The 21,917-nt window shown below is 31.9% G+C and overlaps 2 protein-coding genes across 3 annotated transcripts; one reads left to right on the forward strand and one right to left on the reverse strand.

Annotated features, from left to right (window-relative positions):
* Positions 1–2,202: 2,202 nt before the first annotated feature.
* Positions 2,203–12,119, reverse strand: POK (Vps52 / Sac2 family). Its single transcript, XM_047313303.2, has 20 exons — positions 11,899–12,119; positions 11,706–11,800; positions 11,534–11,591; positions 11,345–11,440; positions 11,085–11,186; positions 10,721–10,804; positions 10,358–10,438; positions 9,604–9,747; positions 9,406–9,497; positions 9,077–9,158; positions 8,341–8,523; positions 7,572–7,687; positions 7,419–7,477; positions 5,691–5,791; positions 4,787–4,837; positions 3,829–4,008; positions 3,617–3,751; positions 3,403–3,477; positions 2,948–3,005; positions 2,203–2,867 (listed from the first exon to the last, which is right to left on the reverse strand). Exons 1-20 carry the CDS (start codon positions 11,923–11,925, stop codon positions 2,563–2,565), a joined length of 2,124 nt encoding a protein of 707 aa, XP_047169259.2. The 5' UTR covers positions 11,926–12,119; the 3' UTR covers positions 2,203–2,562.
* A 1,977-nt stretch (positions 12,120–14,096) lies between these two features.
* Positions 14,097–18,470, forward strand: ATWHY2 (WHIRLY 2). Of its 2 annotated transcripts, XR_015779890.1 has the most exons (9): positions 14,097–14,374; positions 14,694–14,815; positions 14,924–15,021; positions 15,117–15,209; positions 15,305–15,399; positions 15,579–15,652; positions 15,760–15,848; positions 17,687–17,856; positions 18,048–18,470. XR_015779890.1 is itself a non-coding variant. In XM_047313307.2 (8 exons), exons 1-8 carry the CDS (start codon positions 14,331–14,333, stop codon positions 18,162–18,164), a joined length of 732 nt encoding a protein of 243 aa, XP_047169263.1. In that variant the 5' UTR covers positions 14,104–14,330; the 3' UTR covers positions 18,165–18,470. The 2 variants fall into 2 exon arrangements, 1 of the variants encoding a protein (XP_047169263.1); XM_047313307.2 differs by lacking the exon at positions 17,687–17,856 and having other exon boundaries at positions 14,104–14,374.
* The last annotated feature ends 3,447 nt before the right edge of the window (positions 18,471–21,917 follow it).

A 21,917-nucleotide genomic window follows, 5' to 3' on the forward strand; every position in this document is an offset into this window, starting at 1 on the left:
TTAACTGGATCAATATTTGGTCTAGTCGAACTTAATTCAAGTGAAGTAATCAAGTCAAATGAGATTTATTAAGTTAAGTTGGTCCAAAATCAATGTCGAGCTAAGTCAATCATGGTCTAAGTGGAGTTGAGTTGGCGAAAACCAAAGGTAAAATCGAATCTAACACAAGTTGACGTGAGTTATCTTAAGACGAAGTTGAGTTAGCAGATGCTAAAGATAAGGATGAGTAAGATCAAATACATAGTTCGAACTGAGTTGACTTAACCTGAAATTGGATCAAGTCAACATCGTCCCAAGTTGAGACAAGTTAGCTCGAGATGAGAATAAGTCAAATCGATCCAAGAAGTCAAGTCGATTTTAGACCAAAACTAACCGAATTAATATGAGATAAAGACAAGTCGAGTTAACTCAAACCTATGTTGAGTCAAGTCACTCTAGACCAAAGTCAAATTAAGTTTGATCAAGATAAGGTTGTCACATATAAATTAAAATGTGTTTGCTTAAATTAAATTTAGTCAAATTTAAGATTGAGACAAACTAAATTAAGTTAGATAAAATTAAGTTTAGCTTGTGTTTTATTACATCAAATTAAATAAAATTAATTCACATCAAATTCCATTAAGTTTAATCTAATTAACAGAGAAAATTTAACCACATTCAAATTTAATTAAAAAATTCAAATAAAATATATCTAAATAAATAAGAATTATAAATTTAATATATTTTATTGAATCTTAATTAAATCTAAAACCCCGATACATCATCGCTCATGATTTTTAATGTATAACTTTTTATTCAAGTATTTTTAAAATAAAATTATTTAAAATAATCTTAGAACTAGAAGTTTTCTATACTCTCAAAAGTTTTCATAAAAAGTAGTTCCTAATTTTTAAATAACACAGAGATTTATAGATGTTTCTTCTTATTAAACTCAATATTTCGGAGTTTAAAAAACTAATTAATCAAAAGTAAAGGAATATCCCAAAGCAAAAAAGAAGATACTCAATACTACGAGAATTACTTAGATAATGTCATACCTAATTAATTACTTCAGAAAAAAAAAAAACTGATATTTCTGTCTTTTTTCCAGCGTCTTATTTTCACGCCGTTTTTATTTTGGCTGTTATTGTTTTTCTTTTGAAAGAAAAGCCGAGTGTTGCTGTCTGAAGGGCAGGATTTTATCTCGAGAGCAAATTTACTACTATTTATGTCGAGTTGAGATGAAACAAATATACACATCAATCCACTGAAAACTATCATTAATATTATTTTTTAAAAATAACAGTTAACAAACAAATTTATGTACGATGTATGATAATTTATGATTGAATTTTATGTCGCCATTGTATATTCCTATAGAAATTAGTTTCAGAAATTATATTTAAATAATTTAGTTTAACTTCCTTAATTCCTGATTCGTTCAAAATTGAGTCGAATTGAGATGTGGGCAAAGTCACTTTCATTTTCACGGAGACAGGTGTTAGATCTCACATTTTTAATTCAGATTTCAAAATTATAACATGCAAACTGGCAACCTCACAGCTTGGTTCCTTACAAACATAACCATCTCATCACTGTTGAGTCGTCCCTACCCTCCTGTAGCTCAGTAGCTCCTTCAACTAAACATGTCACAATTCAGCATGCTGCACAAAATAATCTATCACGCCATCACCATGCTCGATTCTAGTAAATTACTCAGCGAGATAAAAGCCCCATTGCACCAGTCCCATTTTACTTCATACACATGGATAGAGAGAAAATCAAATTAGTTGATACATGTTTTCTCTTTGGCATTTACAACGTAATAGCTTTCTATAACGAAACTAATCTACCCAACCACTACTGAAAGTTTTATGATTGACTAACAAGTTGAGTAATATATAGATAAATAATAAGATCTCAAGTTCACTTCTATTTGCTGATAACGTATTATTGAAAAGAAAATTTCACATACAAAGAACTAAAAGAATACCACAATTACAAGTTGATCAAAACATAACATTGTTGTTTTCTTAATTTTAGATGACAAATTGCAGTAGGGCCGTGCGACATATCAAAATGAAACAAGTGCTCTTGCTTGATTTCGATTATACGGCCCTAAAAATTGCTGAAGATTAAAGCTCCTACCTACTCAGTCTTTTGATAGTGATGAAGGCAGAATAATAATAATTTCATACAGAGATACTTGCACGACGAAACGGATACATGGATTTCACCATTATTATTACATCTAGTGTGATCAGCTTTCTATTGAGAATGCTTAAATCAAGGTTTGATAAAAAATCTACAAGAATTTACTGAGTGTAAAAAACCACACATGAACAACTGATGCGTTTGCCATTATACAACAATGGTGAGGTTTGAACCTATATTATCTGTACTTCTGTAATTCCCAAATAGATTGCACCAAAAAGTGCCCTTATTTGGGCGTTCCGAAAGAAGCAAAGCTATCTTTCATTGACAGGATACAAAAATATTTTGTTTTTCTTTTTGCATAATATAAAATGGAATATCATTGATTGTGATTTAGACCCAGTACATAACAATGACATCCTGAAGAGATTAGAAAGTCCGCGAGTATTTCCTAATTTCATACATGATTGAAGATATGGAAACAAGATCCTTGTTCAATGCAGATCCACCGACGATCCTCTTAATGCAATCCGAGAGTCTTGTGTAATAGAGCAACAATTGAGTCAACGCAGCTCTTAAGATCTCCATACCGCACAAGAAGTTGCTGAAAGAAGTAATAACGTCTTTATGCATCAGCTCGATTGCAGCCTTCCACCTACTCGCAAAATCCTTCACTAGGGGCTCGACTTCGGCGACAGTTATAGGTTTATCTGGACTTGCTGTTGGGTCCTCGGCTGACAAATTACACACAATCAAACCCGTATTTTTCAAAAGAGAGAACATAATCAATACGTGTCCTTGTTGTGATACTTACAAGCTTTAGACTTTACAAATTTAATCAAACCATTAAAATGTTCTTGAAGCAGTTCTTCCTACAAGGAGTGAAGAGAACAGTAAGGATAACCACAAGAACAACGAAAATTATATTATATTTGCTTAGTATAATCTATCGGTATAATATGAAAGGTTTATTAAATTTGTAAGTCCTTTCTCCAATTTGGAGATCACAAATGGTTTTTAAACTTTTCTCACAACAAAGTTCTCGTGAATTGAATGGTGACGCGACTCAGTGGGCTTGTGTTATTTGAAAGTCATTATCGCAAATTTAGGAGATAAACTACAAAATTCTAGGTGGGCATAAGATGTGAACATCATATGCCAAAAGAAACAAGAATTAGAATATATAGCAACAGAAAATTGATGCACTCGTATATTCGCAAAACTATGAATATATTGAAACTATATATACAAGAAATTGATTGCAGTTACCACAAATATTGTTGTATTGCTCTTCAGTAGTTCTTCAAAGTGCATTTGAATCTTTCCACCTTCAGGTCCTGCTTCCTGGAATCAAGAAAGTGGGAAAGCTTCAGTTGCCAAAAGTCAGAAAACAACTTATCTGAGTATGAAAACCACATCTATTGTCTCACCCTCGAGCTTCTAATTGATGCAAATATAAATAGTTATTTGATAGAATCCTTACCTTCAAAACTGTAATTGTCATATCATAGTTGTTTATAAGAAACACTGTTTGTAATTTTTGTTTCGGGAAGTTCTTGGCAAGCTTGATAAGTAAGTCATCAACAGCCATTCTTAGTCGTTCCAAATTCAAATCAAGCTGCAATTGATCAGAGGATATATTATATTAGAATTTTACAGAAGAAAACTCGGTGACTATTCATCTATCATACTAACCTGACCATCTCCACGTTCAGTGTTTAAGTGGATAAGAGAAGCAGTAAACTCAGCATATCGCCTCATGACATAGTGAGGATGAACATCGTCTTCCCATAATGTCTTCACATTTGCATTACGCAAGCTGGTGAGGTGCATGTCAAATACCAATTTAAATCTAGGCCACAAGGATATATTGACCTGCACAAAATAAAATTAGCTTCATCATGGGTCGATAGAGAGTAAATTCTAAATGATACGCGGGCACATTATCTTATTAGTAATATTCCTTAAAGCCATTAATAATGTAGTCCATCTAAATCTACAGGTAATTACCAACTATGAGCCAGTGGCATGTGAGAGAAGGATATCAGAAACCAAAAATGTGTATATAATTAGTAGATATAATAAAGAAAAGGGCGAGAAGGAAGTTGAATTGGGGGCTTCATAAAAAGTAAATACTCTCTACACGTTGCTTCAAGTATTCGCCAATTAAAAAAAAATACATATACAAAAATGTGATTTGCATTATGTAGCAGAAAATAAACTAGTAAGACGATATTTGCTGCATCTGGCAAATTCAATCACACTTTAAAGTTTGCAAAGGCTAGGAAACAATCTATATATATTATAATAAAAATGAACATAATCGCAAATGAAAACAAAGGGAAAATGTGGTCAGAGTTGAGTTTTCCTGCCATCAACTAATACAATAATATTTAAGAAAAAACGACCCCAGTGGGCAAGTGTCAATCACATTTTACTTTCTTTTTTACATCTATTGTTATTTTAACAAGAATAACATCCCAGTAACTCTAATGCTTAAGTAACATACGAAGCTAGACTCACATTTCAATTAGTACTAAAGCTATTCCCAAATATAGTAGTCCAATAATCTAATTATAAGTTATATGGCTTCCCAGTTTAAACACTCTTAAGAGAAGGCTATCTTGTATAAGTCCATAAATAGAAAGCTGACCTTGTCTAAATATGAATCCAGGCATGGAATCCGTCTCCTAGACATGATGAGCTGAAATTGAAAAATTCATACATCTTAAATATACAAATAAAATCTCCAAGTGCACCATCATCTGCTAAAACATTGGAATACTACAATTTATTCTGTTGATTGCCATATTTTTTAACAAAGCTTATTTCTACGTATGTTTTATGTGCTGAAATGGTTTAAGAGTGGAGAGTCATAAATATTCTCATGCTGTAGAAAAGACCATTCCAATATTATTTATTCATATGGTAGTTTCTTCTTAAATGATGTTCCAAGCCCCCAAATTGTCGAGTGAATCCTCTTTCAGTCTGCTTGGGGTCAAATATTTTAAGAATTAATTTGATTTATAAATGAATACCTTTGTATAGTTATGATATATAACATTGATTTTATTTAGAAAACCGTTTTTATTTGTAGTTGTGTACGAATAGAAATCCACTCATATTTTTAATAATTGAATTGATATTTTTTTGCACTTATTAATTTAGTCAGTTTAAGTAAACTGCTAACATAAAGTCGATTCATAATTCATTTAATCATTAATGCATTCCAAACGTGGATTTGTAAATAAATTCAAACCCTTTTTTATATAAAGAATTTCAAACATAAGCGTTAATTCATAAATTAAATCTAATAAAACTATTTGTAAAGTTTTATTTGGAGCACAACCTTCCAGAATTTCAGGAGGGGGGTTTAAGATTCAGAATCAGATTCCTGTAAATTGGAATAAAATGCAAAAACAGTTAACAGTCATCCACTGCGATTACATTTACTTATCCCAGAACTGTCTAATTAGCATCACTATGGTGTTTCCTTAGACACGCGTTCTTTTCACCCAGAGAGAAAAAAATCAGAGGCTTACAAAATAAAACATTACCTGATGCTTGTGTATTATTTGAATCATAAGCATGAGGCCAATAGCATCATAACAATTTGGAAGTACTGAATTGAAGTGCTCATCAATGACACCAAATGGACCTGAAAATACCAAAGAGAAAATCATAAGGATCTTCTTAAAAACACAATTCTAAAATGAAATGAGATTCAACACTAAAGTGATCTAGTAGTTTTGATACAAATAAATATATACCAAAATGAATTTAACAACTGCCCTTTCTACATTCAAATCATTACAAAACAACCACCAAACCTGTTTTCCACAAGGTCAAAGTACACGAACTGAATTAAGCCATCGTGTTCTCTATAACTACTTCATTAAATTATTAGGCTGTGTATCATCTGGATTCTTCAAACAAGGGCCTTTATCAGTCTTCTCCCCACACGCCTAAACCATATCATATGTATGTCATTTTGCCTTCTTTCCCTCACTTGATGCCACTCTAACTTTCAATACAACATGAATTTTCCTTGTCTTAACTTTTCTTGCATGATCAATTATATAACGCAACATCCACATCTTTGCAACCCTTATGCTTTTATTGGCACTTTATCACCCAACATTAAGAACCATACAGCACGGTTGTTCTGATGATGATTGTGTAGTAAGATTTTCCTTTTAGCTTAAGAGACACCTTTCAATCACAAATAAAACCTAAAACATTCCTTAATTTCATCTACCTAAGTATGAAGTCTATGATTTACATCTCTATTTCTGCATCACATTGTATGGAGATCCAATATACTTAAACTGTCTGGCTTGTGGCATGATATATCTCCAATTATTAAATGGTCATTTTCTAGCGTAATTTTATTATATTTAAATTATAATACAGACATTTAATTCATTTTCAGCACTAAATGTTCTTTTAGCAAACAAGAAATTCATTGATTTAGGGCTTAATTTTTCGTTCATAAAAAATCACTTTTTGGTTTTCAATGCTAAAATTAATCAGTTATATTAAACAACTCTCATCCTTGTTTCTTGATGTTCTAATACCACTTTTGAAATGATGTTTACTTATATATGATCACTGCTGCTGATACATCCCTAGCTGTTTTTAAGGAGTTAATTTAGCATATTGCAACCTCTAATTTATTATTCATACACTCTCACAGGTGTAACTTGCTAGACCCTTCTTCAGACAAGCGATAATATAATAGTAGCAATCCTAGTGTTTGTGTGAGAGAGAGAGACAACTCTTGGTTATTGTGAGTGAGAAAATTTAATTACAATGGTTAGATTAAAATTAATAGCTATGTTCATTTATTTAATTTCAAGTTCTAAGAGATCTTTTAAAAATCTCATGTACTTTAATTAAAAAGAAAGAAAACCACAAGGGATTTGAAATTTAATACGCCATGTAAACCATTAATTTTAAACTAATAGTTGTAACTAAAGGTTTATATAATTTATTTCTCGTGGTAGCTTAGAGTTCTCACTTTGGACATGCTCCTCACACACATCAAAGAGAATGAATCCAGCAGTGTCAATTTTCCTCTCAAGCACACTATACACGTACACCACATGTACAGTGAATCCAACAATGTTGATCTCCCTCTCACACACTACGTATACACCATGTGACTTATGAATTCAACAATGTTCATCTCACATACAAATAAGCTAGAAGTCTTCCTTATTCTTTATTTTTTAAGTGAAAAAAACTCCTCACAATAATCAAGACGTTCCAGAAATAAAAAATACCTGAAAAAATTTCATAAAATATAGATTCTTCTCCAAAGAAATCATCACAGAAATTATATCTGCAGATGAAAGAAAATAATGTCAATATGCATAACAGTTGGGACTTTATGTTATGATGATAATATAACAAGACATAGTGAACTTTTAGAGTACTCTGAAGTAGCAGTATCCATAAGCAGTTTCTGCAAGCTCCTGAACAGTTGCTCATATGGGTATTTAATGGAGCTTGCTTCAGCTATATGAGGTATTAATGCAGGTTCATCAATTTCCTGTAAAAAGTGTAACAAACGAAATGCAGTTATCCAAAAGTCTGCAAATCAGTGCAGATTTGTTAAACAATACATCAATTTTTATTAAGCCAAACAACCCTCAATAAGGACTTAATATTACAACAAAGGAATACCAATGGTATTCAAATTGGATCAGGCTCTTTTACCATATTAGCCAGAGTGGAAATTAATGGGTGACCCAGAATAAAAAACCGATAGATTCTGATATCATGACAGAAATGGGCTGAATATAACTCCAACACAAAAGCTAGCTTAAGAAAAGAGTTTCCCAGACCTTATTAGAGTATTTTGGCATTATTCCTGGGAGATCTTAAAAACATGATTTCTAGTATTGTATGAATTTAATTGCAGAACCAAACTATCAAAGTAACATATAACTCAGCATTATTGCTTTATGAAATTATTAATAGGTTCAAAAATCTTGAAATACAAATTGCTAAAAGGAAAACTTTCTTTCTTTTCTAACAGTTATATTTCCTGGGTTTAACTAGCCTCCATTCCTTGAAGAAAACTATTAACATGAATAACAATAGAATTAGATTAAATAAACACATGATTTTAGGCCAATGTAATCAGTGATCAAAAAGCAAAATCCTAAGCAAGGATTTCCTTTTTTCTGGACAAAGTTGTACCTTCAATATATTAATCCTATCCCCAAGTGCAAATACCGCAGATCGATTCTTCAGCGGTTCCCTTGCTCTTGTGAATAGACCACTGCTTCTTGTCTCTACACCAATTAAATCATTATATGTTGCTATATCCAATTGCAATTTCTCCAATGCTTGTATATAAGCACGAAAATGAGCACTAAGAACCTGCAAACATTCAGCAGCACCATTAGTGTTTTTCTTGAAGTTATCTAACGTTGTTCTGGGGTGCATTTGGAAGAGCTTTTGAGCTTGTGATAGTTGCTTATGACCTTCCTATGAGATCATTGTAGCCTTTTCCATTAAAATTTGTGGAGAAACTAATAAGAATAAGCTTATTTGGCTTGTTACTATGCCAAATCAGAGCTACCTAATGTCTTCAATGCAATCATATACATATCTCAATGTAAACCCAATTTATGAAAAATAGATGTATTTCTGATCTGGTGGGCTCCGGCTTCCTTCATTATTGAACCTTGATTTAGGTAGAATGCAAATCATACAAAACAAGGTTTTTTCAATTGATTACAAAGGTGGCTTAGGTTAGGAAATATTAAGCTTACCAAAATATGTTGATGACTCATGGCCATGATCTTGATGAAAATTCAATAAACCAAACAAAAAATATGCTTTGAACTAAGACTGAAAACAATGACAAACACTCAGAAGCAACTGGACCTTTTCTACTCCAAATACCAATATTTCTATTTTTAACAGTTACCTTATTCATTGTATCAATGTACGCAGCACGAACTTCATTATATATTTCCTTTCCGTGTTCCTTGAGGAAGGTAACAACATACCTACACATTTATACATCAATTCGTTAGATTACCAGAGAACCAGAAGCTCTAAACAATACCACAAGTGAGTCCACAATTTAAAGGTGGCAAAGAAGCGAAGTATAGATTACAATATTTCACAGCCATTCAATGTTAGCAGGCAACATAAAAATCTCGTAAATGATGGCAAAGTGGCAACCACAACCTTTAATTTAATACTTCATGGATAAATTCTTCAAGATCACCACAAACAAGAAGAAAAACTTACTTGTACTTTAAAAGGACATTTTGTTGAAGTATTTGGATATTGGTTTTGGGTTTTCTCAGTGCATAAAGTTTCTGAACAATGAAATCAAACACCTACAGACGAAATTTTGTATTAGTTAATTTTTACCTAGTAAATGGCCTACCAAATACAAAGAAAAATGAGCTATAAAAAAATATTATTCTTATTATTTTAGGTAACCTTTGAAACTGCTTTCTGCCTGAGCTTCTCAAGCTCAGGTTGAACATCTTTTAGAGCTTTTGAAGCTTTAACCAATGGATCGACTTCTATAAACTTCAGTTTTTTACTGAGAATCTCTAGTGTTCTCATATATTCTTCATTGACCTGAAAAGAAGTCCAAAGTGTACAAGTCTACTTAAAAGATTATATAACAATAACGTGGAAATACAATGAAAGAAACTATACACTTAAGTACTGAGTGATCTGAATGAAAATAAAAAACATAGACAGGACAGTGGAATTGAAATAAATTAACTCTAGGACAAAAAATCAAAGAAAACCCAGACGACAGTATCTCAGTGGACAAAAAATCAAAAAATCTATGCATTATATTAAAATTCAATATAATCATTGTACAATTTTTAAATGTTTCTATGGCTACCAATGTGCAGATATGTCAAAATTAACAAAGCTAATCAAGATTCAAGCTACAAGATTCCTAAAATATGAATAGAATTAGCAAAGCTACTAAAGATATTGTGTCTACAGCATAATAATGACAAAAGTGACCAATGATGTGAACAGTCAACATCAAAAGTAAAACACCTGAGAGATCCTCAATTAGAATATTGTTTTTTAAGTCGTAAAAACTGAAATGGATGTAAAATACAAACTAGTATAATACTATTAAAAATAAATATATATTTTCACACCACAAAAGGCATCTTATGCAATATTGGTAGAGAGCGTTGGGGCATGGAAAAAATATAAATACCTCTCCATCAACAAGAATATCAACCATCCTTGGAGGCACTATTATGTCCTCCACAAACTTAGCTAATTTGGATTCAGCCACCTGTTGGATGATACAAGAAAAACCTTAACACAAGTAGAGATTGATAAAAAAAGGTCTAACTTATCTGGGGTGTAAGGAGAAGAGACAAAAATACAGAAAGGTAATGGATAAACATTATAAGATATCAAATTGTTTATTTTGGTGAAGATTGCTTCCCAGGTCAAAAAGACTTAGTTACAAATTGGGTTTGGTTCAATTATTATTAAGAAAGGCCCAAAAGGGTGTTATGATACATTAGTGAGCAACTATGAAATTTATTTCGTTTAAATTAAACATTCATACCTTGCGATTCTTAAGTCTTAAACTCATATCCATAGATTTCTCCTGGAGTATCCTTATGTCCGAACTAATGGAACCAATTTCAGCCTGATAAAAATTTAAAAATAATTTCATGATCTAATATACAATAAATACAAAAAAAAAGGACTTCAAATATTTTAGTAAGTCCTTCAGATTATTGAATGTACTGCTGTGGTTTAACATAGTTCCTGTTACATAACTATTACAGATGAATAACAGGTAAATAAGTACTAAAGCATCAAGCGAATCTAATCATTCTCATGGGGAGAAGTCTTCATAAAAAGGAGGGGAAGTTCATGTGTCAAATTCAAGCTTCAAGTTAAAACTTACTTGGCCAAAAACATACCTGAAATCCACTTAGAAGAGTTTCCATCTGTGACAAAATACTATCACAATCACGAATTTGATCATGAAGAGAGACTAGATTATCACTTTCTTTGATATAATCCTGTAATAAAATGAACGATATTAAAACTAGTAATCGGAACAAAAAAATCAAAAGCATTAGCTGAGCAAAACAACCACACTTTTATCAAATATTCACACTAACCACAAGGAATATAAAATGGAGCAGCAATTAAAACTTTCAGAAAATTGACCACAAACCTGAATTGAATCCAATTCAACTTTACGTAAATCGTTCTCTACTCCTTTCGTGTAGTCCCTAAGTTTGGTACCTTTAGAAAGTATATTAGCAACAACCTACACAAAACAGAGCAACCTAATAACTTAATACACGTCGATCCATTTCAACAGCAGTAATGATTTCAACACAGCGACCACAGAGTGACTCACATCATTGTTCTTACACTCTTCCAGTTCCTGCTCTAGTCCTTCCAACGATATATCATCGCTGCAAAGTCAAGTTAACCGAAACACGTGAATCAACTAGTAACCATCTTGATTCCAGACTTCAGGCTTTAAAGTGTACGAACTGAAACTAAACGGGGTAGAAAGCGAAGAAAACCTGCTCGGATCCTCTTCCAAAGCTAGGTCACCAACAAATGCTCCCAAATCAAACACATTCTTTTGTGCATCGCTGGTTTCGCCAATAGAGGGACTCTGCAGAGAGCGGAATAAGTAAAGGGTTACGAGAAATGGAAATCAAAAATAGTAATTGAGTGAAACTGAAAAGTGGAATGGTTTCAGATGTAGTGCACCGCTGTGACTCTGGCAACATCCGCCATTGTTGACGAGAGTGTGGAGTGTACGGAAGAAGGATAACTGGATTAGAAGAAGCGCAGGTTGAGGTTCAGCAATGCATCGTCAAAATGAAATGCAGACACATAGATGGTTGGATTGAATGAGATCTGAACGGATCCACGACGAAGAAACAACAAACTTTACCGATACCAGTCCAAACAAAATGAAAGTGAATGGGATTGGGAACCAAATGAATTAAAATTACCATATTATTTGTGTGATTTATTCTTGAACCAAAAAATGTTTTCAATAGTATTAAATTTATTTTATTTTGTTATCTTTTTTATTTGGTTGATAATTGTCAAACAAATTATTTTTAGTTATTTGACATTTTTTTATTTATACTTATTTAAAAATATATATATATATATATATATATATATATATATTATTTACTTATATATTATTTATTATTTTTTTATATTTATTTTGTTACCTCTTAACATTTTATGAGATTTTCTATGTGGATTAAACAAATCTAAAACTATATAAATGAATCATTCGTATATATATATATATATATTCAACGATTATGATAATATATAATGGACATTTTTTTTCAATACATAAATTAAACTAATCTATTAATAAATTAAAGAAGTTTATTACAGTTTAGATAAATCTTACAATACACTCACATACAAGATTGTTCATTCATTAAATAAGTACAAAAAAACATTACACACTTACCGGTTTAATAATATATACTAAATAAATCTGTATATACATTAGTTAGAAAAGTATAATAAAACATATAATGAGTCATTTCATACATTTATGAGATAACTTTAAAAATACATATTGAGTATGTATTTACAATGTTCAAACTATTATGATAACATATATTACATAAATTTGTCCACACTGATCAAATTATTATTATAACATACATTAGATTAGTTTGTCCATGTCCTTGTTACATTAGTTTAACAACATAAGTTAGAGGAGTATCTTCATATATATTATAATACACATTAAAGACTCCCATTAATTATATGATTTGATGAGTCTTATAATATACATTACACAAATTTTTCTATATACTAATAAGACGAGTCTAACAATATTCATTAAACAAATATGTCTTTATACATATTAAGTACTCCTACCATGATCAGCGATCTCTTCCTTAACATTTGGCTTCCACTGTACAGGATTTTTAGTGATTTTAATGAATTCTGACAATAACAAATAATAATAATAAATAAATAAAATAGCATTATTAAAAAAAATACATAATGTCAGGCTATAATTATAAATTATTATACGATAAATTATTAATATTTAAATTAGTTATCATAAAACCGTCCCGATAATTGTTTGTAATTAAATAACTCTATACAACTATTTTACGATGTTAATATATCTACTTGAATTGTTATTTGATAAGTCATAAAACAGAATATATATTTTTTTCCATTTTTTTTGAAAACAAGTTATATGTATGCATCATTAAAAAACAATTTATAGACATGTATTCAAAATTATTTCTTTAGATAATCGTGGTCTCTTCAATAATGATAATATGTGTTATAAACTTTCTAAAATAAAAATAACAACAATAATAATAATAATAAAAATAAAAAAAATGACTGCCATCAGATAAACTAGTACAATTATTACTGTATGTACCAAATAGTTGTTATAAAAATTGGTTTAATCCTTTTGGATATCCCTATTTGTGTAGGGTTGTCTCAAATAGGTCCTCGTATTTTTATTTATTTCAATTAAGTCCCTTCTTTTTTTAAAATTGACTCAATTAGACAAATTATTATCATTATACTGTTACAAGAAATACTATTTTATAAGTATTAATATAATTTTAATTTTCTTTTCAAATAGTACATCAATAAATTAAAACTTAAATTTTTGTTGTTAGAATTCTAACAATTTTTATGAATTTTACAACTATAGCATAATTTTTTAAAATTGATTTAAATGAGCGTTGAACGCATAAAATAAGTAAAAAAAAAAGGAAATTCTATTTCTGATTAAAATACAAAAATAACATTTTTGTTCAAACACGATGGACCTAAGATGGATAAATAAAGATAACAAAAAAATATAATACGAATACAAATTTATAACAATTGACCAATATAAATTAAACATAAACTACTTTTTGGTGGATTATGAAATTATGGCTGCAATTGCTTTGAAAAGCAGTTCAGACTAATAACAAATTCACCATCACTACAAAACCTGGGCTTGGGTTTGGGCCTGGACTGGGCCAGTATTTGTAGATCGGCGTCGTTGAGGGTGAAGGTTACCGGGAGCATTTTCCAATTTCAATTTGAACGGGGCATGAGCAATAAACCCCACAATCTCGGTTGTTGGTCTCTTTTACTCAGCAAGTGAAGAAGAGGAGAAAAGAGAAAAGCTTTCCAAAATGTTCAAACTATCGCGGGTGCTTCATCTGACCTCCACTTCTAGGTACTCTCTGTTACTACCTTATTACTTCAACTATGTACTCACTTTTCCCTTTCTCTTCAATATCGGCTATTGTCTGTACTTGCTATTCCGTTGTTCTTCACAACTTCGTATCAACACTAAATAACAAACATGAAAGTGGGCCGTCCCAGATAAAAAACAGAAGGTTTTTAAAAAGGGCTTTGGGGAATTTTGTTGTAAATTGCTTAATGTGGTGTGAATCTGGACACGCCATACCCCAGAGGTAGCTTTCGATAATGTCAGATGAATCTTCGTAGTAACATGGTTAGATGGTTTTAAATTTTACAATTTTGTGAAACAGGCATAGGCTGTTGGAAGTGTTGTCGTCTAGGAATGTTGAAGTTGGAGACTCTCTGTGGGATCGGCGTGATTTTACCCATTCAGCCGGCATTTCTACTGCTACAAATAATTATGCTGCTAAAGGCATTGCTTATACTAGTGTTTATAATTTTGCTACTTGTTGAGGCTGCAACTGAACTTACTGGGCTTTACTTTTACTTTTTATTTTTCTGCTATGAACTTCTCTTGCAGGGTATGCCTCGGATCGTATATTTGCTCCTTATACTGTTTACAAGGGCAAAGCGGCATTCTCGTTGAGTCCCTGTCTTCCAACTTTTACTAAGTTGGATGTAAGATTGCTTTTTTCTTTTAATAATTTTATTGAATGGACATTTTGCGTGTGTTATTAACGCATATGTCATAACTATGAACTCCACTTGTCTAGTCCGGGACTGTTGTAGTTGATCGACGTGGTTCAATCATGATGACTTTCATGCATTCTATTGGAGAACGCAAATATGACTGGGAGAAGAGACAGGTAATTGTTTTTGCTATCCATTTGCATGGTTATAGGTTACTGGGGTTTTGACCTGTTTTTTGTTTATCTCTCTCATAGTGATTATCTTTTTGTAGAGATTTGCTCTCTCAGCCACTGAAGTTGGTTCTTTGATAAATATGGGCTCTCAAGATTCCTCTGAATTCTTTCATGACCCTTCAATGTTATCAAGGTTGGTTTCATGGATCTTGGATTAGGTTTTGACGGCCAACTAAATATCATCTTAGTGAACTATAATGGGGTTGAATAAAAAGTACATCATCATCAGCTTTTTAGTCAGATTTTCTTTTTATATTTGTATTAATCAAAGATAAATAGCGATGACTGCTTTGTAATCGTATTATGTTGCAGTAATGCTGGCCAAGTAAGAAAGAGCTTATCTATTAAGCCCAATGCAAACAGCAATGGATACTTTGTGTCATTGAGTAAGATTATTATTTTTTTCATTAGTTTTTTTTCTTCTTTTTTGCTGCTTACTCAGATTGCACAATGCACCATGTGTTCTCTCTGATTGTTGCACCTTCTTTGGCAGATGTTGTCAACAACCTGTTAAACACCAAAGACTACTTCAGTGTTCCTGTCACAGCTGCCGAGTTTGCTGTAATGAAGACTGCTTGCAGTGTATGCCTTTTATCTGCTTATTTTTTCATAAATTCTCAAATTATATTATAGCTTTTATGAGCTGATGAGTTTCTACTTGCAATAATTCAAAAATAAGAACAGAGATGGTTCCTTTTATATCATGAATTTTCTTTGTAGCGTTGGAAAGGACAAAGAAACTAATTATCCCGTCATCTTGCAAGCCTAACATTCCTAATCAACACCATTCTTGTCTTGAACCTTGGTTAATACTAGAGTTGTCAACTTGACCCATAGCTCATTGACCAGTCCTAGCCCACCCCTAAATAAGTCCCCTTTTGGAGAGTCCCTAATTGAGGGGGCCAAGAAAAAGTCCTAGCCCCCAAAGCCCTCTCTCAAGTGGGTTAGGGTCAGGGCTAAGGTGGGCTTGGCCCCACTACAAGGCGAAATGCAGTCGCTGAGTCGGCCCCGACTAAAATTTGGCCGAATTTGTCTGATTCTGCCTCGACCGAAATTTGGTCAAATTCGGTTGAGTCTACCCTGACCCGAATTCGGACCCACCCTTAATTGTTGGTCGAGAAAAGCCGAATTGGGTCAATGGTCATGACTAGTTGGCTTGGGCCGAAGGTCAAGATTGGTGCAACCTAGGACGAAGGTCGAGACTAGTCGATCCTACTAGTGACGAAGGTGGACTCAAGCCGTTCCGGATTGAAGTTTTAGACGAGTCAAGGTCGGGATGGTCCATGGGTTGAGGATCTACTCTAGTCGGTTTTGTTAAAAGTTGAGACACGCCTATTCAAACTAAAAGTCGAGACAAGTCAGCCTATACTAAAGAAAGTCCATGTGCTCATAGGGCTTTTTGGTCCTATGAATTTTTCAATGGAGGGCCTTTTTTTGATTGTGTGAGTTTTTTTGGTCATAGCCCATGTGGATTAGGGCCAAGCTCTACGGTGAGCCAAATTGACAGCTCTAGTTAATACATCGCAAAAATGCCCTCAATCTTGATTCATCATTTATGGCCCATTAAATTTAGCACATTTCTGATCCAGAATCAAGAAATTGAGAATTGATAGGTTCCTAAACTGGGAACCTAATCAAGAACTCCCTCACAGTCTCTCACACCCAGAAAACAGAGAGAAATATGTGGTGAATTGTGTATTATTAACAGAAAAAATAGTGTGTATACAAGATCCAGAGGCATAACCCTCTTCAGAGGTCAATGGCATGTTAACAAACAATGTACTCAAAAACTACCTTCTAACTATCCAAACAATCTATTTATACAATTCCTCTACCTTCTATCCTAATCCCATTTCCCATTATACCCTTATATCCCAAATACCCTATATCCTAACAAGAACTCATGTGGGTTTCTCATGACATTTTTATTAGCATTCTTGAACTGCCTTTTACACATATGACAACCCACTGTTGCTTTCAGGAGAGGATTCAAATAGTTGATTATATGCTAATTTTTTTTACTGTGGAACTGTCATGTTGGTTTCATTCATAATATACTGTTGGTAAATAGTACTTAAGATTAGTATATATAAAATTGTACTAGTGATTAAACCGGTGAAAATGGCTCATGTTTCACTAGTATAAGGATTGTTGGACCAAATACACACGCACGCACTCAAGGATGAATTCAGACCCTCTAGAGTTGGTTTAAAAACTACAAGGATCTTGACCCTTAAAATATTAAGTTTGTTTTGTAGAAGTAGTTTAAATAACTGTGGTGTAAAGCCGTTAGATCCAAACTGCATGGGATGCAGTTCATTTTTGGACTGCAGAAGATCCATATCCCCATATGCACACCATATTCTATATCCTGCAAGAAAAGAAAAACGCAATGAGGTCAAATAATGATCATTCTACAGGTACATGACATAGAGTGTTAAAGGAAAACGAGGTTGAAGGGGTAACCATTGTGTTCCTTGATGCTTGGAAGTTCCACACTGGAAAGTCAGTCAATTATAAACGTATATAGAAGCTCAGGGGAGGGAGGGAGATTATATTTGCGAGTCCCTAAATGAAAACTAGGACGGAGGCAAGTCATATCATCCCTTGCTTACATGCTGGCCTTTGTAGTTTGAAACTGCTGTCACTTGGCTTAAATAATCCTTCGGATTGAATTCAACGAAACTTGAATTCCATGGTCATCTCTTCCTTTCTTACAACATGTATACTTTTGCACCTTCTTAAGAGTTTTTCCACTTATTAATTTGTATTATAATGCAGTTTGCATTGCCACACATTATGGGTTGGGACCAGATAACTAATCCGCAATCCAGAGGCACAGTGGGCATTCAACGGAAGGGTGGCTCTCAAGTTTTAGATTTGGAATGGGAAAAATGAATTGCTGCAGAGGAATATGAAATGGATCCTTGTTTGTTTCGCAATTCCATTTCTATATTGTCAATTTGAAGACTAGGATTACTAGTTATCAATTTTGTATATTATAACTGGCAATATTTGATCAGGTGTCAGTAGCTTTTTGCCATTAACCATGTTATTGTGTTGTCATATAACTTGTAAAACCACTCAGGTCTTCTGTCTGGTTTTGAAAATACTATCTGGCTGTTTGAACATCAACAGTCTGATTGCAACACGGACGAATATGAGTCGTCAAGTTAAATGCTAACAGATTTAATAGTTAGTTGATGACTGTGTCCAGTCTTTCCATATCATTGTTATTCCTGGTTAAAAAGATGGCTAATCTTTGTGAGCTTTTGGTATAGAAAATGTAGTTCATTTGATTAAGAATGTTTGAGTTACAAAAAACTATTTGACATGTGGTAAGTTCTTATGGATAGAAAATTACTCTGATGTTGGCGAGTTTTGTGTATGAGCTTTGTTGGTGATTGATTTTTTTTTCGTTTTTACTTGTAAGTCTTTTTTGAAGATTTAATTTTGTCTACATGAAAATTTGGTTAAACTACAAATATGTTTATTCTAACCTTTTTAAAAGGTGAAAAAGGTACATAGTATATCGCTAGAAAGGAAGAGAAAATACATAAAGCTATAGTCTAAGAAAGGTATAGTCTAATCCAAAACTAATATACATAAAAAAAATGTATTTAACAAAAAAATATATCATTTATAATTATGAATTCTTCTTTTTTAGTGTTTATATTTATTTTTCAAATTTACTTTTTAGATAAAAGTATTTTTTTAAATTAAAAAAATATTTTATTAATTTTTTCTTTAAATAGTTGTTTTTTAACTTTAATTATTTTTTAATTGATCATTTTTTAAATTAAACCATTATTTTAATTAGAGCTGTCAAAACGGGTTACCCGACCCGGTTCGGCTCGACCTGGTTTGGTCCACCACAGATTGGTCACTTAGTGAGCCAACCCAACCCGACTCATTTATTACCGAGCTACAAAAATTCGAACTCGGTCTTGGTGGGTAAACGAGTTGGCTCACTAGCTCACTTAATTACAAATTTTTTTAAATAAAAAAAAAATTATAAACTTTCTATAATTCAAATCTAAAGAAATTTCACTTCCAAATTTCACTCCCGGGGTGTTTAATTAATTTTGAAAATAAGGAATTTAAATAATTTTTTCAAGCAAAAACAAAATAATAAGTATTTTTTTATAAAATTAAAATTAAGTTTTAATAAAATAAAATTATGTAGGTGGGTCAACCCGGTCCACCACGGGTTTAACCCACATGAGCCGAGTTTAAATGAGCCGGGTTGAAATCTGACTCGCATAAAAAAAATACAATTTTTCAAACCCAACCTGGCTCAAACTCGTGGTGGATCGGGTTGGCCTGCGGGTTGTAACCCATTTTGACCGTTCTAATTTTAATTGTAAAAGTACTTGCAAAATAAATAAAAATTATTTACATAACTTATAAAAGTGATTTATATTTAATTTTATAATTATGATAGTAATAAGAATAATTTTATTATCATAAAAAAGAATGAATACACATATATGTATTTTTATTAGAATTAAAAATAAAATAAAAATATCTAGCCTTTTCTGAATATTTCATTTCACACGCAATTCCAAGAATAATTATGTGGTTATAAATGAAGATTAGATAACCCTTAAGCTCTTAATGGACAATCTTTACCTATTGTAGAAGGTATAGTTTGTTGTTAATTTCAGTCAACATATCAACATCCAACATAATGGGTGCATGGAGAAATTTGACAGTGTACAGTGCAACTTGTAAGCTTACCATTATGGGTGTTACTCCCTCCACCCCCACACGTCTCTTCCTCCACCTCCCCAATTTTCTAAAATGCCAATTATATCTTTCTAAAATGACAATTATATCCTCAAAAGTTAAAATTTTTTATTTTTATTATTTTAATATTTTAATTTATTTAAAACTTCTGATTTACTTCCCTCTGCACCTCTTCCTCTCTTCCATTTTCGTTTACCTTTCTCTCTTCCGTTAAGCTTCTTCTCCACCTATAACAAATTCATATTTTAACAAATTCATATTTTAACAAAATTATTACGTTTAAAAACTAACCATATATAACATTTAAAATTATAAATTTAAATATAAATTACTGTAAATAAAATAAACAAATAAAATAAAAACGAAACGTAAAAGGAACACTGCCTCTGGACGGATGACATCCTTCAACGGATGTCAACATCCGTTGAAGGCAAAACGGATGTCGACATCCGTTTTGCCTTAAACGGATGTCGACATCCGTTTTGCCTTAAACGGATGTTGACATCCGTTGAAGGATGTCATCCGTCCATAGGCAGTGTTCCTTTTACGTTTCGTTTTTATTTTACTACGTTTTGCGGCTCATGCAAGGATTATAGGCTTGGATATTAAAAGGATTATTGGAAGTATGGGAAGGATTTAGGGTTTAGGATTATTGGAAGGATTATGACTACGTACCTGGAGAGGAACCACGACAAGGACACTACACCATAAACGCACTGCACCACGTACTGCACCGAGAACAAGAAGAAGATTGTTTGATAATTCTTTTCACGATCACCAAGCTTTGTAGAAAAATATTTTACTCATACAAGAAACTACGTAGGTTATCAGTGAAATATGTTATAAATGAATAAAATTAAAAAACAACAATTTTAAAAATAAAATTTTACTGAGGGGCAAAATAGTAAAGGAAAGGTAGAGGAAGGGGCAAAATAGTAAAGGGGAGGTGGAGGAAGAGATGTGTGGGGGTGGAGGGAGCAACACCCTACCATTATTACTTTAGGACTGAGATGGAATGTTTTAGTGGATTGGTCCTTAAAAGCCTAGCCCATATAAGGATGCATAAAAGAACAAAGCAACTTCTTCCTGCACCTCAGTTGAAATTATAGAAATGCAAGAAGAAATGGTCAAGAAGCAAATATAAATATAATATTAAAATCAAATGTTAAATATTTTCTGTTTCTTTTTTATACAATATATATATTTAAAATCTGTAAGAAGTATGAGCATAATTGAAAAAGAAAAGTGGATACTAAAATGGGAGGAAGTTTGCATTAATTAAAACCTTCTTATTCATTATATTTATAAACAAATTAATTATCTTAAAATAACATTTTAATCAATTAACTCAAGTAGTCTGCTTGAGACTATATAATGTTTTATGTTCAAAGTTGTAGTATTTGGTTTTTAAATAATTTTAAAAAATCAAAGTGATTTATTAAAGTAGATAATTAATATAAAATTTGGACAATAAATTAAATTAGCATGGAATTTTCTAATTTCTATAATTTATCATTTCATTATTTTTATTACTTTTGAAAACTATTCTATTGATACTTATTAATGCATTTTATTTTCATACTTTGCAGTAGCATCAATAGCCAAGATAAATGGAATGAATTTGATTTTGAAAGGTTGAATATAAGAGATGAGTTAGAAATCAATTTAATCTTAAAATGATATTTTTGACAATTCTGTTATATTTTATAAAACACACACACATTGGAACAAATTTAATTGGAGAAAAATTTACTGTACAACTTTTGGAAACACTGAACGTACTAATTTCATACAATAATAAAGAATTGATTGAAGGTAATATTTATCAATGTTAAATTAAATTCTTCAAATTAATTATGATCTTAAACGAATATTGACAGAAAAATATGTTTAAAATTTCGA

The sequence above is a fragment of the Vigna umbellata genome, chromosome 5 (genome assembly GCF_029865625.1).
Source record: "Vigna umbellata cultivar VRB3 chromosome 5, Vumbellata_1.0, whole genome shotgun sequence".
NCBI lineage: Eukaryota > Viridiplantae > Streptophyta > Magnoliopsida > Fabales > Fabaceae > Vigna > Vigna umbellata.

Excerpts from the sequence above, each read along its gene's own strand:
- POK (XM_047313303.2), bottom strand. The coding sequence starts at position 11,925 with ATGGCGGATGTTGCCAGAGTCACAGCG. Across the intron at positions 9,498-9,603 it reads GGCAGAAAGCAGTTTCAAAG|GTGTTTGATTTCATTGTTCA; the intron begins GTTACCTAAAAT and ends TTTCGTCTGTAG. Across the intron at positions 3,006-3,402 it reads GCAATACAACAATATTTGTG|GAAGAACTGCTTCAAGAACA; the intron begins GTAACTGCAATC and ends CACTCCTTGTAG.
- ATWHY2 (XM_047313307.2), top strand. The coding sequence starts at position 14,331 with ATGTTCAAACTATCGCGGGTGCTTCATCTGACCTCCACTTCTAG. Across the intron at positions 14,816-14,923 it reads AAATAATTATGCTGCTAAAG|GGTATGCCTCGGATCGTATA; the intron begins GCATTGCTTATA and ends CTTCTCTTGCAG. Across the intron at positions 15,849-18,047 it reads TAATGAAGACTGCTTGCAGT|TTTGCATTGCCACACATTAT; the intron begins GTATGCCTTTTA and ends ATTATAATGCAG.